Source organism: Brassica napus, unplaced genomic scaffold (genome assembly GCF_020379485.1).
Source record: "Brassica napus cultivar Da-Ae unplaced genomic scaffold, Da-Ae ScsIHWf_152;HRSCAF=279, whole genome shotgun sequence".
In the NCBI taxonomy this organism is placed as follows: domain Eukaryota; kingdom Viridiplantae; phylum Streptophyta; class Magnoliopsida; order Brassicales; family Brassicaceae; genus Brassica; species Brassica napus.
The window spans coordinates 1080-21207 of record NW_026014946.1 but is presented as its reverse complement, the minus strand read 5'-3'; the positions used below and the strand labels follow the sequence as shown (position 1 = coordinate 21207).

General features: G+C 32.6%; 3 protein-coding genes across 3 annotated transcripts; all 3 read right to left on the bottom strand.

The window, feature by feature from the left end:
* Nucleotides 1-10816: 10816 nt before the first annotated feature.
* LOC125597746 lies at nt 10817-13206 on the bottom strand. Its single transcript, XM_048772283.1, has 6 exons — nt 12725-13206; nt 12516-12616; nt 12167-12425; nt 12066-12071; nt 11793-11986; nt 10817-11381 (listed from the first exon to the last, which is right to left on the bottom strand). The coding sequence occupies exons 1-6, from the start codon at nt 13173-13175 to the stop codon at nt 10869-10871; spliced, it is 1524 nt and encodes a 507-aa protein (XP_048628240.1). The 5' UTR covers nt 13176-13206; the 3' UTR covers nt 10817-10868.
* A 1598-nt stretch (nt 13207-14804) lies between these two features.
* LOC125597747 (S-adenosylmethionine synthase 3) lies at nt 14805-16742 on the bottom strand. The gene is made up of 2 exons (XM_048772284.1): nt 16436-16742; nt 14805-16296 (listed from the first exon to the last, which is right to left on the bottom strand). Exon 2 carries the CDS (start codon nt 16284-16286, stop codon nt 15114-15116), a length of 1173 nt encoding a protein of 390 aa, XP_048628241.1. The 5' UTR covers nt 16287-16296; nt 16436-16742; the 3' UTR covers nt 14805-15113.
* Nucleotides 16743-17342: 600 nt separating this feature from the next.
* On the bottom strand, nt 17343-18874 carry LOC125597748. The gene is made up of 6 exons (XM_048772285.1): nt 18413-18874; nt 18223-18320; nt 18046-18117; nt 17831-17955; nt 17676-17748; nt 17343-17579 (listed from the first exon to the last, which is right to left on the bottom strand). The coding sequence occupies exons 1-6, from the start codon at nt 18693-18695 to the stop codon at nt 17475-17477; spliced, it is 756 nt and encodes a 251-aa protein (XP_048628242.1). The 5' UTR covers nt 18696-18874; the 3' UTR covers nt 17343-17474.
* Nucleotides 18875-20128: the final 1254 nt, after the last annotated feature.

Sequence of the window (20128 nt, the reverse complement as noted above, 5' to 3'; positions counted from 1 at the left end):
AAATATTAGTTTTTAAATTTATCATTTTTGTTGAAAAATTAATGTATTACATTTCATTTTAATTATTTTTAAGATTTGATAAGCAAAAAATAAAATTAAATTTTGAGACTAACACAAATCACCAAAACCAGATAGATAACATCGATTGAATGACAAAAGAAAATTATGTTTTTTGCTCTCGATTTGTTTACTATTAATGCTCTATAAGTGATTTCATTTTCTACATCTATAAATTTATGCATTCGTTCTCGTTTATGTTTCACTGATATGAATTTTGTTTCTTTTTAAAAAAAAAAATCTGTAAATTGCATAAATGTCAATTTAAAAAGATGCAGATATGTAAAAATTAGTTTATCTCCAGATAAATATCTAAAAATCAAAATTTTGAAGAAAATCACCGACAAATTATATTAACAAGTTAGTGTTCAAATCTAATATATCAAACTGTTATAGAATATAAGTGAAGATTCTAAATATAAATGTTTGTCTAGTATATATTCACTGTCCGTTCTAAAAATCATCTAATTATAGAAAAACAAATTATTTATTTCCTACGCTTTTTAAGTTTAGTTACTTAAAAGTATACAGATAATATATATATATAGTACTTTATCATTCTAGTATATATAAACTATGTATAAACTAAGTGCTATTTGATTTATTAAATGACTAACGAAAAAACTATAATAAATCGTTTAAATCTTTCATTCTTACAATTATAATAACTAGATAGGGTATTACGGAGAAACAAGTATTAGACGAATGATCAAATCTCTTATTCTTTGAACAAACTCAAAAGAAGATGATTAGAATCATGTCATGATATTTTAAAAGCCTTTTAGGAATAAAATCAAGACTAAATTATTTAATATAAATGAAATAATATATATATAGTGCTTACAATATTAAAAATCACCTCGATTTGAAAAATTATATTTCTCGGATTGTCAGGATCAAATAACATATTAGAAACCAACTATTTAAAAAATAATTTGTATACATAAAAGTATACACATTAGAGTAAGAACATAAATGAAAATAATCATTTTATTTAATTTATATGGTATATAATTAAACTTTAGTGATATTGACATATATATATAGTATATTTTAATATAATACTAATTAGTGACACTTTTTACTTATATGATTTTATTAACATTTGTTTATTTGCTGTAACAAAAATTTAAATCGTTAATCACAAACTTTTTAATGTGAGAGGATACAAAAGTTGTTATCAAATATGATTATTTGTAATCATTAATGGTCATATATATGTTAATCATATTAGATAATTACGTAGCTTTCATTTGAGGAAAGAATTGAAAATATTTTTTTGTACACTACTAAACAATTTGATAGTTTGTTTAGTTAAATGTATAATATAATTTATATGAACTAATTATTTTTCTAAGGATTCTAAGAATCGTCATAGTGATAACACGTGGTTACGAAAACATGTTGTAATATTTCAAGATTAATATAAACATGTTTTAATGTTGAAGGATTAATATACAGGAAATAGGTGTTTCAATATGTCAAAAGATAATTTTCTATTTTTTGTTAGAAGTTAGTTAAAAGAAGTGTTTGACCAAAAAAAAATGATATTTGGACAAAAAATAACCAGTAGATATTGAAGAGATATAGGCGCACCAAATATTAACAAAAGCTACATCGCAGTCAAGTATTATCCGCTGGGAATCTCCACATTCTAGACACCTCAAAAAATTGCTAAACCACGCAAACACTTTTTCATATATGCAGCCAAACAAGTTAATATATATTAGTCCGACAACCCTGGACCCAAAGACACCAGAGGCATCTATCATCCTTAGCCCGATCGCTTGAGAAGGGTTGTAAGCCAATTCCGTCACTTGGGAAACCTCTCAAGTACTAGTTAAGGTGATTACTTGCTTTGATCTGCTTACTCGTTATTCCTTTTTTTTTTGTCACAAAATGATTATAGTCTAAATGTCCAATGGCTCGAATGAATATAACCGGAAATGAACTCAACCACAAACTAAATACAGAAGACCATTACAACAAAAATAGAGATAAATGTGTTTAAAAATTGAAAAGATCCTAAGAGAAGCTTTATTTAAGACTCAAAAATATATTTGAGAAAACAAATGATAGTCGAATAACACGATATTGATACACCAATAAAAACCTGGAATGTTGACCGGCAAAAACTTTTGGTGAGAAATTTCAGAACCGTAGACAACATCGGAAAACCAAAATCTTATCTGACTTGATTTGACACTGAAAAACATCAATGGTGGTCTAGAAGCTGAACGTGAACAGCTCTGCACTTGGCTTTATGAACCCGTAATAATAAAAGTGAAGGCTCTCGATAGCCCGGTAGAAAAGGTTTTTATCTCGCAAAAGAAATAGTATATGAAAAAAAATATTGTAAGATAAGGTACAGATGATTTTTAGTAAGTTAAAATTCAGATAATGTGTAGAAAATTTAAAGAAATTACTTCTATATATGAAGATGAGTCATTTTAAACATTGATAAGAAATCTTATTTAAGTTAAGATTTGTGTTAGTCAATCAAACATAAACTGCTAGGTTAATGCAACTATTTTTTTGACCAAAACAAGTTATCCAACTCCATCAAATCCAAAATTAATTCTCTCGATCTTGATCTTGATCTTATCCATTAGTTACTATGAAATATTAGTTTTTGCCAAAACTATGTTCATAGACAATCTGATTAAAACAATGTTAATATTTTTAGGAAGTTTAGTTATTTACTCTCATTAAAAGAACCTATTTCATGAAAACAAGACCACATACTAACTTTGATCTTCGCAAGCATGTCATAAAGTTTCTAGTTTTGTAAGAATTACTTTATCATAAGTTTCTCCGAAATTGTCCATATTGTAACTACAGAAAAAGGTAATGTTTCTATCGAAGGTGGTTAGGTTGGAGGCTCAAAAGTACAATTAAATTTGATTTTGTACAACAATGACTTGCGCAACAGAAAATTACATTACCGAATTTCAGTGAAATTAATATGCAAAGTGCTTACTCTTTGGCATTCGTATGGTACGAGATCAACATCACAAGTCATCACAACATCCACATTTTTATTTTTTTTGCCAAGAAACGCAAGCTGTGCGCTTGCCTCGTACGGGGAATGTAACAATTAAATTCACTTCCTCCTGCCTTATTGTACTAGGAGAAATGTTTTGAAATCCGATCCGGATCCGCGGTTGAACTGGTAAATCCGGTTTGGATTTTGTTAAAAAACCAATATTTAAAAAATCAATAAAATCTTCAAAAACCAATATTTATAAATATACATTTTTTATTATTTATAGATATTTTATTATTTCTATTTTTGTATAATACTTAAAATAAAATAATTTTAAAACATGATAATCTTTTTTAAATAAAAACTACTATATTTTGATAAATTTTAATGGTAACTTTTTAAAATTTATTGGTATTTATTTATTGTTTCAAAACAATGTATTGATTAACTAAGAATACATCAAAACCAAAATCTAAATACTAAAAACCAAAACAAAAAGCTGAAAACCAGAAACAAAAACCTAAAAGTTAAAGACCAAAAACTAAAATCTAAAATCTAAAACCAAAATCTAAAAACTAAAAACTAAAACTAAAAACTAATGGAAACAATCATCACTTATATTTTTTATATTTTATATGTCAAATGAAAATAAAATATAAAATTAAAGTTAAGTATTTTCTAAATATACAAACTATTATTTTATATGTTTTATAGAAGATTTAGAAAAACTTAAATTTAGATTCTATATATTTATTTTCATAAAAATATAATATTATATAGTAAAACTAATTTATTTATTAATCTGTGGTTCACTATATATTTATTTTCATAAAAATATAATATTAGATAGTGAAACTAATTTATTTATTAATCTGTGGTTCACCCGCGGTTGATCCGATGATCCGGTGATCCGGAATGTGTCTGGTTCGTCCGGGTCGGTTTAAAAACATTGACTAGGAGATAACTCTTTGACATCTTTTTCTCATGTTGCCTTTTTTATATGCTCGGTTATGTTTTAAGTGTTCAACCAAAACAAGCTTGAGTTGGATAGAATAGAACAAGTTTCTTACATAGTTTAAATCTTAGACACAATTGTAAGGAGAGGGCGACGCAGGGATCTTTACCAAAAATGAAGATTAAAATGAAGCTTATATGAAATGACAAGTCTCTGATGATAAGTGGTAACAGCCATGCCCAAAGAAAAACGTTGTGGACCGTGGACGTGTCATTGTATATATGTTTGTTATTATTATTTTCCGGTGTTTGATACATATACGTGTATTTTGTACGTATACAACTATTATGAGGTAATAGTTATTAAAATATGGTGTGTAGCGTACGTGGAACTCTGAGAGTGTCTTGATTTACACATACTTGTATGCATATAATAACATATAGAAGAATCATTTTGGATACGCATATAATTGAAGAGCGTTACGTCATTTTTGTTATGATAATAATTTATCAAACTTTGGATGGCACCACAATACATGCCACACGACAAAAGCAATGAGTTGAGTTGAGTGATCGATGGCCTTCTAATCGAATTCATTGCCTATCTTCTTTCTTTTATCTACATTTCATATATATTTTCATATCTTTTCTGTCAATGACTTCTGTGGAGACCAAAAACGATAGAGCTGAAATCTAAACTCCATACTGCACGTAGTAAGTTGTGGGTGAGAAATTTTTGTTTCATACACAAATACATTCCAATAGATTTTTGGCTTACTGAAAAATATGACTTGTGTTTAAATCCTTTTTAGCTTTAGTGAGACTTTTATTCACAATCTGGCTTTAGCAGCAATTATTTGCAAGTTCACCTTGTACCAAATCTTCATTTTCATTAATAAATTTCCATTCATAGAAAAATGACTAAATATTTTGACAAATATATAGTGTCTAGTAGATTTTTTGAGTTACAGTTTCAAAATAATTAACACATATCACTCCGTTCCATATCAGTTATCATTTTAAAATGTATTTCATTTTAAATGTTTTCCTATATTTTCAATGTGTATGTTTATTAATTTTTTAGTTTCATTACTATTATTTTACTTCACTGATTATAAAATTCAAAGAAAATAACACATTAATTAAAAATAAAATAAAATATATAATTATCATTTGATATATGCAAAAAGAAAATTTAACGACATATAATATGAAATAGAGGTAATCCCTTTCTTATTATTTGAAGAGCATTGTATATAACTAACCTTTCATTCATGTATTTATTATATGTGTGCCATTTCCTACGTGTCAGCACCACAAGCTATCTCACCTCATATATTCAAAAACCCTTTCTTAACTAGACTAATTACAATATTTGCCATTGATCATTACATTAAAAAATTTGAATATACTATAAGCTTATTGAGTATTGACTAACAAAAAAAAATAAACATGTGCCTTACTTGCTAAGCTTCAATTACAAACGGTTGGATCTTTAAATACGCAGAGATTTTATTGCCATAACCTGAGATTCTTCGTAATGATCGATTTTTTTATATAGTCTGACTTAAATATTAATGCCTTTCTATATAGTTAGACTACATAAAATTCATTGTCTACGTATGTATCTACATATCTACTTATATATGTGTTGCTGCAACTTTTCTCCGTATTAGATAAAGATACCAATCACAATCGCAATGTTGAAGAATTACTACATAATGGCAAAATGTAATAGATATATACGTACACTTTTTTTTAAATGACATAAAACGATCTAATATATTATATTTTTAAGAGCTAATAATAGTTTCAAATCTTCTCCATTGCATGTTAACCATGTTTATCGTTTTCATAATTATCAATGCAATTGTAGTCGACGATCATTTTATGATAGTTTAAATTCAAGGCAATACAATTTAATACATTACCATTTTGATTTTTCCCATAACATATGATTCAAATTTGAATTGTCAATCACGGGATCAAATACATTATTGTCAATGGCAATGTTAGCGTGATAATGGAAACAAAATTGACGTGAAAAGAGGAGTTTCCTATATAAGGCATTTAACGGATATTGCATAGTTGTTATTTTTTTTTTTTTACAGCAAGAACATTTACAGACTCATATAGACTCTGTAAACCATATTGCATAGTTGTTATTTGAATACGGTTTTATCACGTCAAAGTTATTACGAATACATGTAGTCCATCGTTGATTTATACATATTTTTTGCAACAGAAGATATTTTTACATTAAATTTGCGTGACTAGATCATATATTGCTTAAAAAAACATAACAGATTTGTAAAGTGAACAATATTTAATTCAATACTCTTTTTCAAAATATTGTGATAGATATTCGTTGAAGAGATCGTTTGATTTTGTGAAAGACTAAGTGCAACATTTTTATATCAGATTCGGAAAAAAATTCTCAAACATGTAATATATTGCTTTAAAAATATTTATAACAAAGCTATGAAGTGAACAATATAAAAATAAGAATTCTTTAAAATCAATTTTTTTTTTTATTTTAATACTTCGAAGATCATGATCAAGTTATGCATAAATCTATGCAATATTTCGACCAATCATAAAACTATGGAATATTTGAAACTACATATATGTTCAAAATTATTAATCTTAGTTAGAAAAGCAATTAAAATCGACAGTAATTTAGGAAAATGCATTAAATTTTCGTAAACAATTCATAATATTTGATACAATCAAATTATTAACTATCAAAATCATCGGAAGAAAATCAAAGATTTGGCCAGTTCAGATCTTAAATTCTAGAGTCAAGTGTGGAATCAATTCATAATTGATTTTCTTCCGATGATTTTGAAAATCAAGTCAATATTTTTCCCTTGGCCTACAAACAGTTTAATATTTAGATTGACAAGGTTTACTTCCTCAGATTTCCTTATTTTATACGTCCCAAATTTAAACTGTTTCTATATGGTTTGAATTAATTTCTTATTTCTGGTATAAATATTTGTAATTTATAAGCTATAGGGAATGTGAATATTTGGTCATATACTACAAACATATTAATGCTATCGGCTAACTTTATTTCCTCAGATTTCCTTATTTTACAAATTAAATTTATTTGGGATTACCTAAGAATATGGATACTGAATATTCTCTTTCGCCATAATGCAAACCTTGCTGTACAGTACTATTTATCAAGTTTATAATCAATTCATAATCTTCACTAAATGAATTTTTAAAACCATCAAGTAATTTACCTTAGTTATAGTTGTTGAGAAACACGTTTCCATATACGATTCAAGATCCAAATTTTGCCTAATTTGAGAGCTGCGCTTTTTTTAAAAAACATGTGAAAAGATCAGTTTTTAAGTAAATTGTACGGCAAGTATAGAAATATTAATTAGTAAATATTTGCGACTATAATTTTGGCTATTTGTTTTCATCATTAAAACTCTATATAAATACGCAGTGTCTGCAACACAGCTCCTCACCACATCACTCTTTCTAAATCATCATTAACAAAACCAGAAGTAAACCAATGGCGGACTTTATAGGATTGTAAACGAAGAGTTTTGAAGACACTTTTCACAGCAGTCGTAGTTTTCTTAGTTTTTTTATTTATTTTGTTTCCTTATTATATAGGATATGTTTTCACATTTTATTTTATTTTATCGCCTATGTTTCGTTTTATCTTATATTCATATTTTATTTTCTGAAAGCAATAATTATATTGCATATATTTCGTTTTATCTTTATTTCATAATTAATTTTATATAAGTTTTTGTTTACTCTTATAGATTCATTTTCTCGAACTATACTTCAATCACACAAAACAAATAACACAAGTTTTAAAAAACTTTGAAGCTTACTTTATTTACATATCCACAATTTCGTTGAATCCCTTAATATAAATAACATGTAATATTTCGTTGAATCCCTTAATATAAATAACATGTAATATTTGTATCTATGACTTTTACATTTCTAATATCTATATATTCAAACTTATAATTTCTTTAAGTTTCCTCACTCCGCGCAGGGTGCAGGTGATCACCTAGTAATTGTTAACTGGATTAATAAGAAAAACCTAATCATTCCCAAAATACGATGTCATCAACCGTGAAGTTACCGGATGATTGTCAGTATACTTTGTGTTGTTATCTTCAGCCCTTTGGGCCTTGTGGAATCGAATAATTGAATTCATATACAACTACTGCTTAAACTGGACATACAAATACGATGTTGTTCAATAGCATCACTAAGTTATATAACATAAACGATGGACTTTACAATAGAGAATGTATACATGCATGCTAATAAGACTAATTCTTGGGTTCACTCCCTAGGTTCACCAACCAATAGGATTTCATTATTTCAAATTTGATATTTTTTAAAAAAGGAAACAAAATATTGTCAAGTTATATTATGTTTTTAAAATAAAAAGATAAAAAATAAAAAATAAAAATAGTAGTAATTACAAAAAAATATTTTTAACGTCGTCAGGAAAAAACTAAACCCTAAATTCTAATCCCTAAACCCTAAATCTAAAACCCTAAACCCTTGGGTAAACCTAGATCCTTGGATAAATCATAAACTCTAAATCAAAAACACTAAACACTAAAACACTCAAGGGTTTAGGATTTTAGTGCTTAGTGTTTTTGATTTAGAATTTATGATTTATCCAAGGGTTTAGGGTTTACCCAAGGGTTTAGGGTTTCAGATTTAGGGTTTAGGGATTAGGATTTAGGGTTTAGTGTTTTGCTGGCGACGTTAACAATATTTTTTTTTTAAATTCTTTTTTTTTGTAACTACTATTTTTTTTTACCTTTTTATTTTAAAAACATAATATAACTCAACAATATTTTATTTTCTTTTTTAAAAGATATCGAATTTGAAATAACGAAATCCTATTGGTTGGTGAATCTAGAAATTCACCCTAGGGGGTGAACCCAATAATAACTCTGCTAATAATTTGAATCAACACATTAAGAGATTCTCCAATGATTGACATATCAGCTTTTCAAAAACTTACATGTCGATAAATGAAAAAACTTGAGCAACCAATATATTCATTTCGTTTGTAAAGCTAGCTATTTTTTCCAGTTGAGCTTTCTCACTGATTTTTAACCTTTGTAGCTATGTTCATAAGTTCCACACAAGGCTAAACAACTCACAGACGAACCTGTTGAGGATATATCCAAAGGACATACAACACGAGTAACCTCCTCCAACTACAAGCCGTTCAACGCTTGGGTATACGGAGCTCAAATGGTTGTTTTCAACATGCAGGTTTGCAGTTTTTTAATTTTATTTTCTCACAGGCCTTTTCAACATTTACCAAAACTCCATCCCACCCGATGCATCCTTTACCTTTGATCTGCAGGGCTATAGAAAAGCCCTCTGGATGATGCAATACATGAAGAAACCAGACTTTATGATGATTAAAGGTTCGGACAGAGAAGTTTTTGACCCAAAAGCAAAGTTACCAACAACTCTGAGAGTGAAAGTATATAAGGTAAAAGGATGGGACTCTGGTTTCCAGCAAGCATGTTTCAGCACTTGGTCTTCTCCTAACTTCTACACAAGGGTAAGCAACTCATTACACAAGAGTCACTTTGATTTAGATGCTTAATACATTGTGATTCTCTACTCTGAGATCTGTTTCATATGCATTGAAATATTTTGTGTGAAAGCAGGTGGGGATAACAGGAGTAAGAGGTGATAGAGTAATGAAGAAAGCACTTGGGAGCTATTTGGGACGAGGAGTTTGAGTTTCAGCTTACAGTACCAGAGCTGGCGTTGCTCAAAGTGGAAGTTCCCGACTACGACATGCTAGTGAAGGACGATTTTTTGGGGTAGGCATGTTTGTATGTGGTGAGCTGAGACATGGTATAAGATCTGTTCGTTTGTATGATCACAAAGCCGAGAGACTTGTGGCGGTTACACTTCTCATGCAGTTTCAGTTTGTTTATAAATCAGAGATTCTTTCTTCATCTTACTGTCATACTTTAAAAGAGTTGTAGTAGAGAAGTTTTTACCGCACAAAACAAGACAATTTCCTTACATATAAGATACAACGAATCAAATAACTATATTGAACAGATATATTCTGAAACAATATTAAGCTTTTAGATATACCAATGAGCTTATATTATATGTGTTCGCTTCATAATTTGTGATGCTGAGTTTTGCATATTTTTACGGTTAGATAAATATTATCAGTTTAAAAAAAAACAACTAAGAAAATTTGGGTCCGTAAAATTTTACATCTTTGTAAAATGAAGTTCATATCATATTAAATTATTTAAATTAAAAAATAGATTCCTTCTAACCGAATTTGAACATTGTTTCTTTGAGTTTGCATATTAGTTTGATTATAAATTTATAGTATAAAAATGAAAATGTAAAACAATGCATTATAGGTTGAAGAAAACTCTTAATTTTTTTTTTAATTCTTGGTCTTCTATATCTATTTTCAAAATATGTTCTTCTGTGGGTGATTAAGGGATTTGCAGAAAGCAACATGTAATTTCACTACATTGGTTGGCCAAAGAGCATTTGGACCTGTCTACAAAGTTCAAATGTCCACTGGTGACTATTGCTGGCAAAGTTCTCGCCACCGATTTCAAACAGGGCAAAAAAGAGTTTCAGACAGGTAAAAACATAATCAATGAAAATCTGCTTTATGATTCTGTGTGACATACATCTACATCTAAATAATAAAAAATCGTCTCTATGGTAAGCACGGTTCCAACCAGGGGCGAAGCCAGAAAGTTTTTATCACGGGTGCACTATTATTAAAGTAAATAATATTAAATAAAATATGAAAATATTAAAAAAGTATTAAAAACAATATTTTTATGTTAAAAACAACATTTTACAAAAGCATCCTTCTTTCACTCATGGCTTGAAATCGGATCAACACTTCTTCGTTTGTGACATCGTCAAGCAATTCCTTTTCGATAAAACAAATGAGATAATCACTTAAAAAATGATCTCCCATTCGATTTCGTAAAGATGTCTTCACTAGTTTCATTGCTGAGAAGCATCTTTCAACACTTGCAGTAGCAACCGGCAAAGTCAAAACCAACTTCAAAAGTCTATAAACCAAAGGATGTGCCATATGCTTTTGTGTTTCTACCATCAGAAGAGAAAGATCTCCAAGACTCTTCAGATTTTTAAAACGTTGATCATGTCGTACATTGTCGATGAAAATACCAAGTTGTTGCTCAAGCGATAAACAGTCCATAAAACTGAAGTCATCTGGATAGAACTTAGCCAACTTCACCAACTTTGACTTGTCAAATCCACGAAAAGCACCAATAGGATTTAAGGAAGCCATACAAATAAGCAGCTCAGTGTTTACCTCAGTAAAACGATCGTTGAATTCCTGAAGTTGCAAATCCAAAGTTGCATTAAAGCAATGAACCTTATAGTGATGCAAATTAGTGATGTTGGTTTTTTTCCTTGGCCTCCGAGAATCGATAAAATCATCTTCCATATCGAGCATCTGAGTATCATGTTTCTCACAAAAAGAAGAAATTGTCAAGATAAGTGAATCCCATCCATCATCTCTTACTCTCTGTAATTCCCGCTTAGTAGATTCTACTAGTGACATAGCATTCAAAATGTCTTGATTTTTGCTTTGCAAAGCCATTGATAGATTCTCACATATTCCCAAAATAAGTAACATCAGATGCATATAGAACACACAATCAAATGTCTGAACATACTTGAGAAGACCATATGCCTGGCATCTCTTAGAATCATCGGCGCCTTCCTCTTCGATATACTCAAGAACTTTAATAATAGTAGAAAACAACCCAACCAAACGCAACAACGTTTTATAATGAGAACCCCACCTTGTAGTTCCAGGCCTTTGAAAAGAAATTTCTTGATTCTGTCCTTTCCCAGTGTTAATGTCACCACTAGCAATTTCAACATTTATCTCGTCTCGATAATTTTCCCGGACTTTATCTTTCCGTTTACAAGAAGCTCCAACCACATTCAGTAACATAGAAACCATATCAAAGAAATCAGCAATCTCAAATATCTTTTTCGCAACAGCCACTACAACCAACTGAAGTTGATGAGCAAAGCAATGAACATAATATGCAGAGCTGTTTTCTTTAGTAATCAATGATCGCAACCCATTGAACTCTCCTTTCATATTACTAGCTCCGTCATAACCTTGTCCTCTCACTTTTTTTAAGCTCAGTCCATACTTAGCAAACAACTCATCAATAGCATGCTTCAAAGATAAAGAAGAAGTCTCTTTCACATGGACAACTCCAACGAACCTTTCTTTGACTGCTCCTTTCTTATCAACAAATCGAAAAACAACAGCCATCTGTTCTTTGTCAGACACGTCAGCAGATTCATCTACTAATAAACCAAACACTCCGTTATCAATTTCTTCTATAACAGATTTCACAACTTCTTCTGCAAAAGCGTTTACAATATCCTTTTGAATCTCTGAAGAAACCATCTTGTTATTTCCCGGAGCATTCTCCAAAACAACTTTTCTTATAACATCATTGTGATCAGCTGTGTATTTCAGAAGTTCTAAAAAGTTGCCTTTGTTAGAAGAATCTTCTCCTTCTCTATGACCTCGAAAAGCTAATCCTTGTCGCAATAAGTATCTAGAAACATCAACAGAAGCATTTAATCTGATACGATACTCATTTTTCATCGCATTAGTCTTCTTATACATAGCATGCACTATGGATTGACCTTGATTCATCAAATCATCACACTTCTTGACAGCATTATTGTGAGAACTGTTAAGCTCTCCTACATGGAAAGATAACCTATCAGGCTTATGCCAATTCGAGAATCCATCCCTCACAAATCCAGGATACGCATCATCTCTAAACAAGTAGCAACACAAACAATAAGCTTTTTCCTCTGATACACTATACTCTAGCCAATTACCATACAGACCAAACCAAGCTGGATTGAATCGTCTCATTTTACCACCTATGAGTCTCTTTTCAAAGTTATGACCAAGTGGTTGACACGGGCCTCTAAGAAGGTACTTGCGTCTTACCTCATCGACTTGATTTGCATTATAATCCTTGATATTTTTTCTTTTAGCAGGATCCCACGGCAAATCATCAGTATCATTAGATGGTAAGGTGTTATCAGATGGTGAAACTGATGCTGGTTTGTAGTACCGTTCCATTGATTAATCTACAAAACCAAAAACATAACATAAATAAAAACGTACGGTCTAGCAAAAATTTTATTCATAAAAATTATAAATAAGTAAAACCTGTAAACGATCAACTCTAATCAAGAGTACAGCCTCTATCTTTGAACTTGGACTTGTACGACTGAAACAAAAATTCAGATGATATTTAAATAATTACTAATCATAGACATTGACATTGTTGGAACAATTGAACAATTCAAAGCATAATTGCATAAACATAAATAATATTTAATCAATTACCAGTTTTGTATGGTAGACAAGAGAAAAAAACTCTCTCAATTAGATTTGATGATTTGCACTTGCACGTTGCACGTTGAAGAAGAAGCTTGAAAGATTAAAATTTTGTATCAGCCGTAGACATAACTAAGAATAGTTAGGGTTTAACAAAAAAAAGTGTAGAGAATATAATTGGGCTTTAGAGTTAATTTAATCTTTAGTGAGTTTAGTTATTTTTTCTTTTTATTTTCATTAAGGTTTGTTACAGATTTTTTAAGGGTGCACAATCATAAGTTCATAGCAGTTAACATTAAATTTTCAAAAAATTGGGTGTGCACGTGCACCCTCTTTCCACTGAGTAGCTTCGCCCCTGGTTCCAACCCTTTTCTTTCCTGTTTAAGACATCTTATGTAACATTCTTTTTGTGCTTAGTCGCGTTACAAGAAAAAACAATCATAAGTGTCATGTTACTCATGTATTATGTCATGGAATTACTGGTAGCTTTTACTTTCCCAAAACCTCCCGTAGACAACAAATCAAGATGAGATGATACAAACAATTTTCAACTACCATTAAATTTGTACCAAAAAAGAAAAGCACCAAAACCAACAGGACAAATCACAAAACATATTTAGTGTTATGCTAAAAATGTCGATCATCCAAACGAAGTAAACATGAAGTCATTAATAGAATCGAAACTATAAATTGTTAAATATTTTATTTTATTTTAGTTCATTTTGTCGGCAAAATTGTTGAATATTTAATAAAAACTTTTAAATATTCACCCGCGGTATTTACCAAGTAAACTACACTAAGGGCATCTCCATCCCTACTCCATTTTTTTCTCTAAAATGGAGTAAAAGTGAATATGGAGTAAGGAATGCTCCAACCCAACTTCATATCTCATTCCGTAATGAAATTTACTCCATAAATGGAGTAATCTATTTTTTTTTTGTTCATCACTCCATTATAAAGTAGAAAATGGAGTAGGATTGAAGCAATTTTTCTCCATTTTCACTTTTACTCCATTTTGGAAGAAAAAATGGAGTTATACATGAAGTACTGATCAATCCATGAATTTTCGATTGTTCCTTCAATCTAAGAACCGTTCAAAGCCTACTCAACATTTTTCACCACACTAAGTCTTGTAAATCTCCAGTTACTAGGTTCTTTTTTACTCATTGTAAATCTATTCTTGCTCTGAACTTTTTCATTGAGCGTTTCTCTTATCTACTGGCTGTTATTAACTACGGAGCTTCTTGGTAAAACTTCCCTTTCATGTTTAATGTCTCATTCAATGAATCAAACTGTAACACCCAACCGCGCTAATGGACCTTTCACAGCTGGTGTATGGATTCAATTTTCACAGAGACTGAGAGGAAGTAGATGACAAAGATGGACTTCTTGATTACACAATCAAACTTACAATACAAGAGCATAAGAAGAAAGGAAAAAAAAACAGGAAATTCAAAAACATAAAACTCAAATCTTCTGTTCGTTCACTAACACACATGGGCCTTGTGTTCGAACTCCAATAGCAGCAAAAACAAAATGTAAAATGTATAGCATTATTCAAATCTTTCCCAATAACAATGGTATAATAATGGATAAGTCCCCAATAGTGGAGAGGGAGAGAGAGAGAGACAGAGTGTCTCAGCAACTCAAGAGTTCTTGCAACAACCACCTTCTTGTTTAAGCCTTTGGCTTGAGTGGCTTCACCACCTCCCAAGTGAAATCAGGATCATCACGCCCAAAATGCCCATAAGCAGCAGTCTTCTGGAACCTGAAGTTACCTCCTCTCTTCAAATCAAGGTTAATAGCCATCATCCCTGGCCTAAAGTCAAAGGCCTCCTTGATCAACACAAGGATATCCTTATCCGGAATAGTCCCGGTCTTGTACGTGTCAACAAACACCGAGAGAGGCTCAGGGACACCAATGGCGTACGACACCTGGACAATACAGCGGCGCGCGAGTCCAGCAGCCACCACACTCTTCGCAGCTTGCCTGACGATGTAAGCACCGCTTCTGTCAACCTTGGTTGGATCCTTCCCTGAGAAAGCACCACCACCGTGAGCACCCCAACCACCGTAAGTATCAATAATGATCTTCCTCCCGGTGAGTCCAGCATCACCGTGAGGCCCACCGATCACAAAACGACCAGAGGGGTTCAAGTGAAAGATGGTGTTGTCGTCAAGGTACTTAGCGGGAATCACCGGCTTGATCACATGCTCCTTCAAGTCAGCAGCGATCTCATCGTTGGTCACAGTCTCATCATGCTGAGTCGAGATCAGAACAGTGTGGACACGAATCGGAATCATCGCTCCACCGTCGTTCTTATACTCAACGGTGACCTGCGTCTTCCCATCAGGCCTCAACCAAGGACAAGTCTTGTTCTTCCTCACCTCAGTAAGCTTCGCGCCAAGCTTGGTCGCAAGAACATGAGTCAAAGGCATCAGCTCAGGAGTCTCATCGGTAGCGTAACCGAACATGTGTCCCTGATCACCAGCTCCAATATCCTCAGGCTTCTTGGTTAAATGACCGTGAACTCCCTGAGCAATGTCGGGGCTCTGCTGCTCGATGTTAACCAAGACGTTGCATTTATCAGCGTCGAGACCAACATCAGCGGAGATGAAACCAATCTCGCGACAAGTGGATCTGACGATCTTCTCGTAATCTACTTTAGCAGCGGTCGTGATCTCGCCGAAGACCATGACCATGTTGGTCTTGGTGCACGTCTCGCAAGCCACCTTGCTCTCGGGGTCTTGCTCTAAACACGCGTCGAGGATCGCGTCGGAGACTTGGTCGCAGAGCTTGTCGGGATGTCCCTCGTTGACGGACTCGGATGTGAATAGGAACGTTTCCATGTCTGAAAAGCTACAAAAGGAAGAAAAAAAACAATAAAGTCTCAAACTTTATCCACCGAAAGGTTCGAACTTTCGTCAGATCTATCAACACAAACACAAGGGTTCGAACTCCTAGATCTAGAGGAAGAATGGGTCGAAGAGAAACGAACCTGGCGACGGAAGTGTAGAGGTGAGATTCGAGATCTGAAGACGAGAGATTTTATTGAGGAGAGGAGAGTGAGAGAAACTCGGCGGGTGACTCGGAGTTCGACTCGCTCTGTGTGTGTTTGCCCGCTCTTCTCGTGCGATTATATGGTTGGCGGAGATGCGATCACGTGTTTTGAGTGTAGGGGAGTGTGATTCTTTAAGGCCGTTGGATCTTTTGTTGAGGAGGAGTAGACGGTGAGATGTGGTTAGAGATTATCCCACCAACCTCCGTGTCGTTGGTGTGGAGTGTGGTTGGTGAGGCGAGGACCCGACCCGGTATCGATATTTTTAATTGGATCGTTTATATTAACTCCGACCCGGATCCTTTAGATTTTTGTGGGAAGACGGAACATATCTTCTGTCAATGACATGATTTGTCATTTTCATATTTAGATGTTGGTCGGTAGGCTTGAGCGCTCATCAACCAGATATCCAAACCGAACCCAAACCCAATAATTTGAACCGTTTAAAATACTTGATTAGATCTTTGTAGGATGATAATTTGGATTACTTAGTATTATCCAAATTCAACCCAGTCTTGAAATAATGAATTAAAATATCTAAATTATTATTCGAAAAGAATATTTGAAACCTGTGCTTCAAAAAAAAAAAGTTTGAAACCTAAATAACATACATACTTGATTCCATGTTTTATTTTGATATATTATCTTGAAGAGAAATAAAATGAATACGGATCTAAATTAGATCTCACAAAAAATTATAAAATTTGTTTTTTAACCCGAAATTTTATTAACCGAAATCAACAAAAACATATAAAACATGAATGAGACCTTGGAAACTAAACCGAAAACCCAAATCACCGCCACGTATTGGTAGGTATATTCGTTCAAAAACAAAAACAAACAAAAATAAGCATAAGTTTATATAGCATAAAAATTATAAACAAGACAAATAATAATGTTCACATTATTTTACAAATTTATTGACTCTACATGGTTGTGGTTGCAGCTCAAGAATACAAAACATATGAGAGGAAGAGATCTAGTAACTGAGACCGAGCTGAAGTCCAAAAGCAGCATGGACTAAGAAAAGCGCCATTATCCCACTACCCAAGATCCCGTGCACGCCTCTCAGCTCAGGCTTGTCCTGCGCATTTTTCAAAAACAACAACAACCAGTTTCTTGATCCCAAAACAAAATCATCAAGATCAGAAACTCCTGCATAAAGCTTTCTTTTTTTTACCTTGAACAAAGTTGGTAAGACTGTTTGAATGGTCAAGAGAGCAAGACCTATGAATCCTGTAACAGCGTGTGGGCTACATTGCACAAATCCACAACCATATTATAATCATTGCACTTGAAAAAAAAAAAACTCAATACTAAGTTCAAAGATGATACCTTTCGAAGATGGGTTTGTCTGAGGTAAGGAGGGATGTGATACCACCTGTTGCTCCAAGGGAGAAGAAGAAAAACATTCCAGCTAGGAGCTTCGGGTGCAAATCTTTCGCCTTTGCCTTCTCCTCCTAAACCATTTCAAACAAAACAAAATACTCTCTAATCAACAACAACGTTTCTTGTAACATTATATATATTTTAGTTAACATTTATCTTACAATGTCATCTGAATAACGAATCCGGAAGCCTAGGTATGTTCCATATCCACCCATAGCAAAAAGAACCACTGCCTGAGAAGAAACAAGAACAAATTCATCAGCGGAAACAGAACACATGTCATAAGACAAAAGAAGTTACAAAGCTTGAAACTTTGGTAGGGAGGAGGAAGCTTTTACCATGTTACCAGGATGACCCCAATGAACAAGCCAGTCAGGTAGATTCAATGACTTCACAATCTCCACAAAGGGACCAATAACAGATCTTACAGTTCCAGCTGCCACAAGAAAAAGACAAACATTAACATAACTTTGTCATCCACTCAACCTTATTGGTCAAAGTGTTCAGAGGAAGTTGTGTAGGGTTTACCTCCAGGGAGAGTAGCTACGAGGAGGAGAGGCAGAGGAGAGACTGATAGCATCAGAGTCTCTCTACTCTCCTCCTCATCATCACTTCTTGTTTCTTCAACCGCGTCATCTCCGTTGTTAATGGAAGAACAGGCTGGAATCTTTCTACGGCGAGAGGTGGAGAGTGAGGGAAACGGAGACACGTTGGGGAATCTGGAGAGAGACGGAGGGGAGCTGAGTAAAGGCGACGAAGTAGGAGGAGAGATGGGGCTTGAGAGAGCGGAGAATGCGGTAATGGCAGCCATTGGAGAAGAGAGCTGGTGAGTGTAGTCTTTGGTGTGTGAGTGTTGGTAAAGGTGAGGGAAGTGGTAGAGAAGGAGATAGTTTTGAGACGATGGAAGAAAGGCAAAGAAAGTGACACGACGTTATGCTCAAACGTTGTCGTTTTACACCTTTTCTCGTGGTCTCAACACGCTGCCATCCCATCCCACGTCCCATTTTTTTCCTTCTTAATTCGATTTTAAGTATTTAAATATAAATATTTTTTGCACAAAAATTTAAAATAAATCTTACAAGTTCCATTTTATAGGGAACTTTTAGAATACCCACATGAAATATATATATATATCTATATATATATTTGATGCAAGAAAATATATCAGAATTAATCATTTCATTCATAAAGAATCTTTAAGTGGTTCTTAAAAGAACATATTACGTGTTTGAATTTAAAGTAGCGGCATAACTATTTTTAGTTAATAAAATATCAAATTTTTAAAAAAAATTTGTGCGATTCAAATAATGATTTGACTGATCGCACGATAATCATGTGATAGCAAAACAAATACAAATAACAAGCATCGTATAAGACTGCCAAATTTATTCTCAGTTACATTTCATGATTTAAAGAATTTTCGAGGACGTTTTCTATTAGAGATACGTTGGGCCGGAAGATATGTATCTTACGGACCTAGATTGTGAAGCCCGTGAAATCCATGAAGACTCCAAAGATTAAAAGAAAAGATTTGAAAAACAAGTTACTGTCAAGATATTCTAACATATTTACATTAAGTGTTTAGAAAAATTAGCATTATTTAGTGTTAACATTATGTTAATGTTACCACTATATAACATATTGTATTTTCTTATCAAACACAACACAATAATATATCTATTCTATTATACTTTACATGGTATATCTTCCGGCCCAACATATCTCTAATATTTTCTTACTTTTCCTTTTTTATATTGCTTCTTTTTCTTAAATTATGAGAAATCATCTAAGATCAATATCTTTAACAGAGGCGTTCTTATGTCTATGGGCTCTCCGAAGATAAACTACCGCGCATATCCTATAAGACTGCCAAATTTATTCTCCAAATTTATTCTCAGTTTTCTGCCAAGTAGAAATACTCCTACTATCATGTTTCAAATACTACACGTATCTTCTCTCCTGCTCTCATCTCTCACTCAAGAAACTCAAATTTCATATTTTGCATAGGTTTTGAGTTGGACATCGATCCAGCTTGACTTTTGTAGGTCCAACAAACAAAATAAATTCACTCGTGCGTCCCACATGCCTAATAAGTAGTGAGCCTTGTAACTTAAAACCCTCTCACGTCAATTGTTTAAGGGCTTCCCAACACACAAAATGAACAATTCTTCGGAATGAGTTTTAAGTGATCATTTCTTCTTGAACCGAGTAGGTTCTTCACAAACTACATAGCTTAGCTCTGAT

Excerpts from the sequence above, each read along its gene's own strand:
- LOC125597747 (XM_048772284.1), bottom strand. The coding sequence starts at position 16,286 with ATGGAAACGTTCCTATTCACATCCGAGTCCGTCAACGAGGGACATCCC.
- LOC125597746 (XM_048772283.1), bottom strand. The coding sequence starts at position 13,175 with ATGGAACGGTACTACAAACCAGCATCAGTTTCACCATCTGATAACACC. Across the intron at positions 12,617-12,724 it reads TGATGATTTGATGAATCAAG|GATTAGCTTTTCGAGGTCAT; the intron begins GTCAATCCATAG and ends TATTGCGACAAG. Across the intron at positions 11,382-11,792 it reads TGTTTTCTACTATTATTAAA|GAATTCAACGATCGTTTTAC; the intron begins GTTCTTGAGTAT and ends TTGCAACTTCAG.
- LOC125597748 (XM_048772285.1), bottom strand. The coding sequence starts at position 18,695 with ATGGCTGCCATTACCGCATTCTCCGCTCTCTCAAGCCCCATCTCTCCT. Across the intron at positions 18,321-18,412 it reads CGTAGCTACTCTCCCTGGAG|CTGGAACTGTAAGATCTGTT; the intron begins GTAAACCCTACA and ends TTCTTGTGGCAG. Across the intron at positions 17,749-17,830 it reads GACAAACCCATCTTCGAAAG|CCCACACGCTGTTACAGGAT; the intron begins GTATCATCTTTG and ends TGTGCAATGTAG.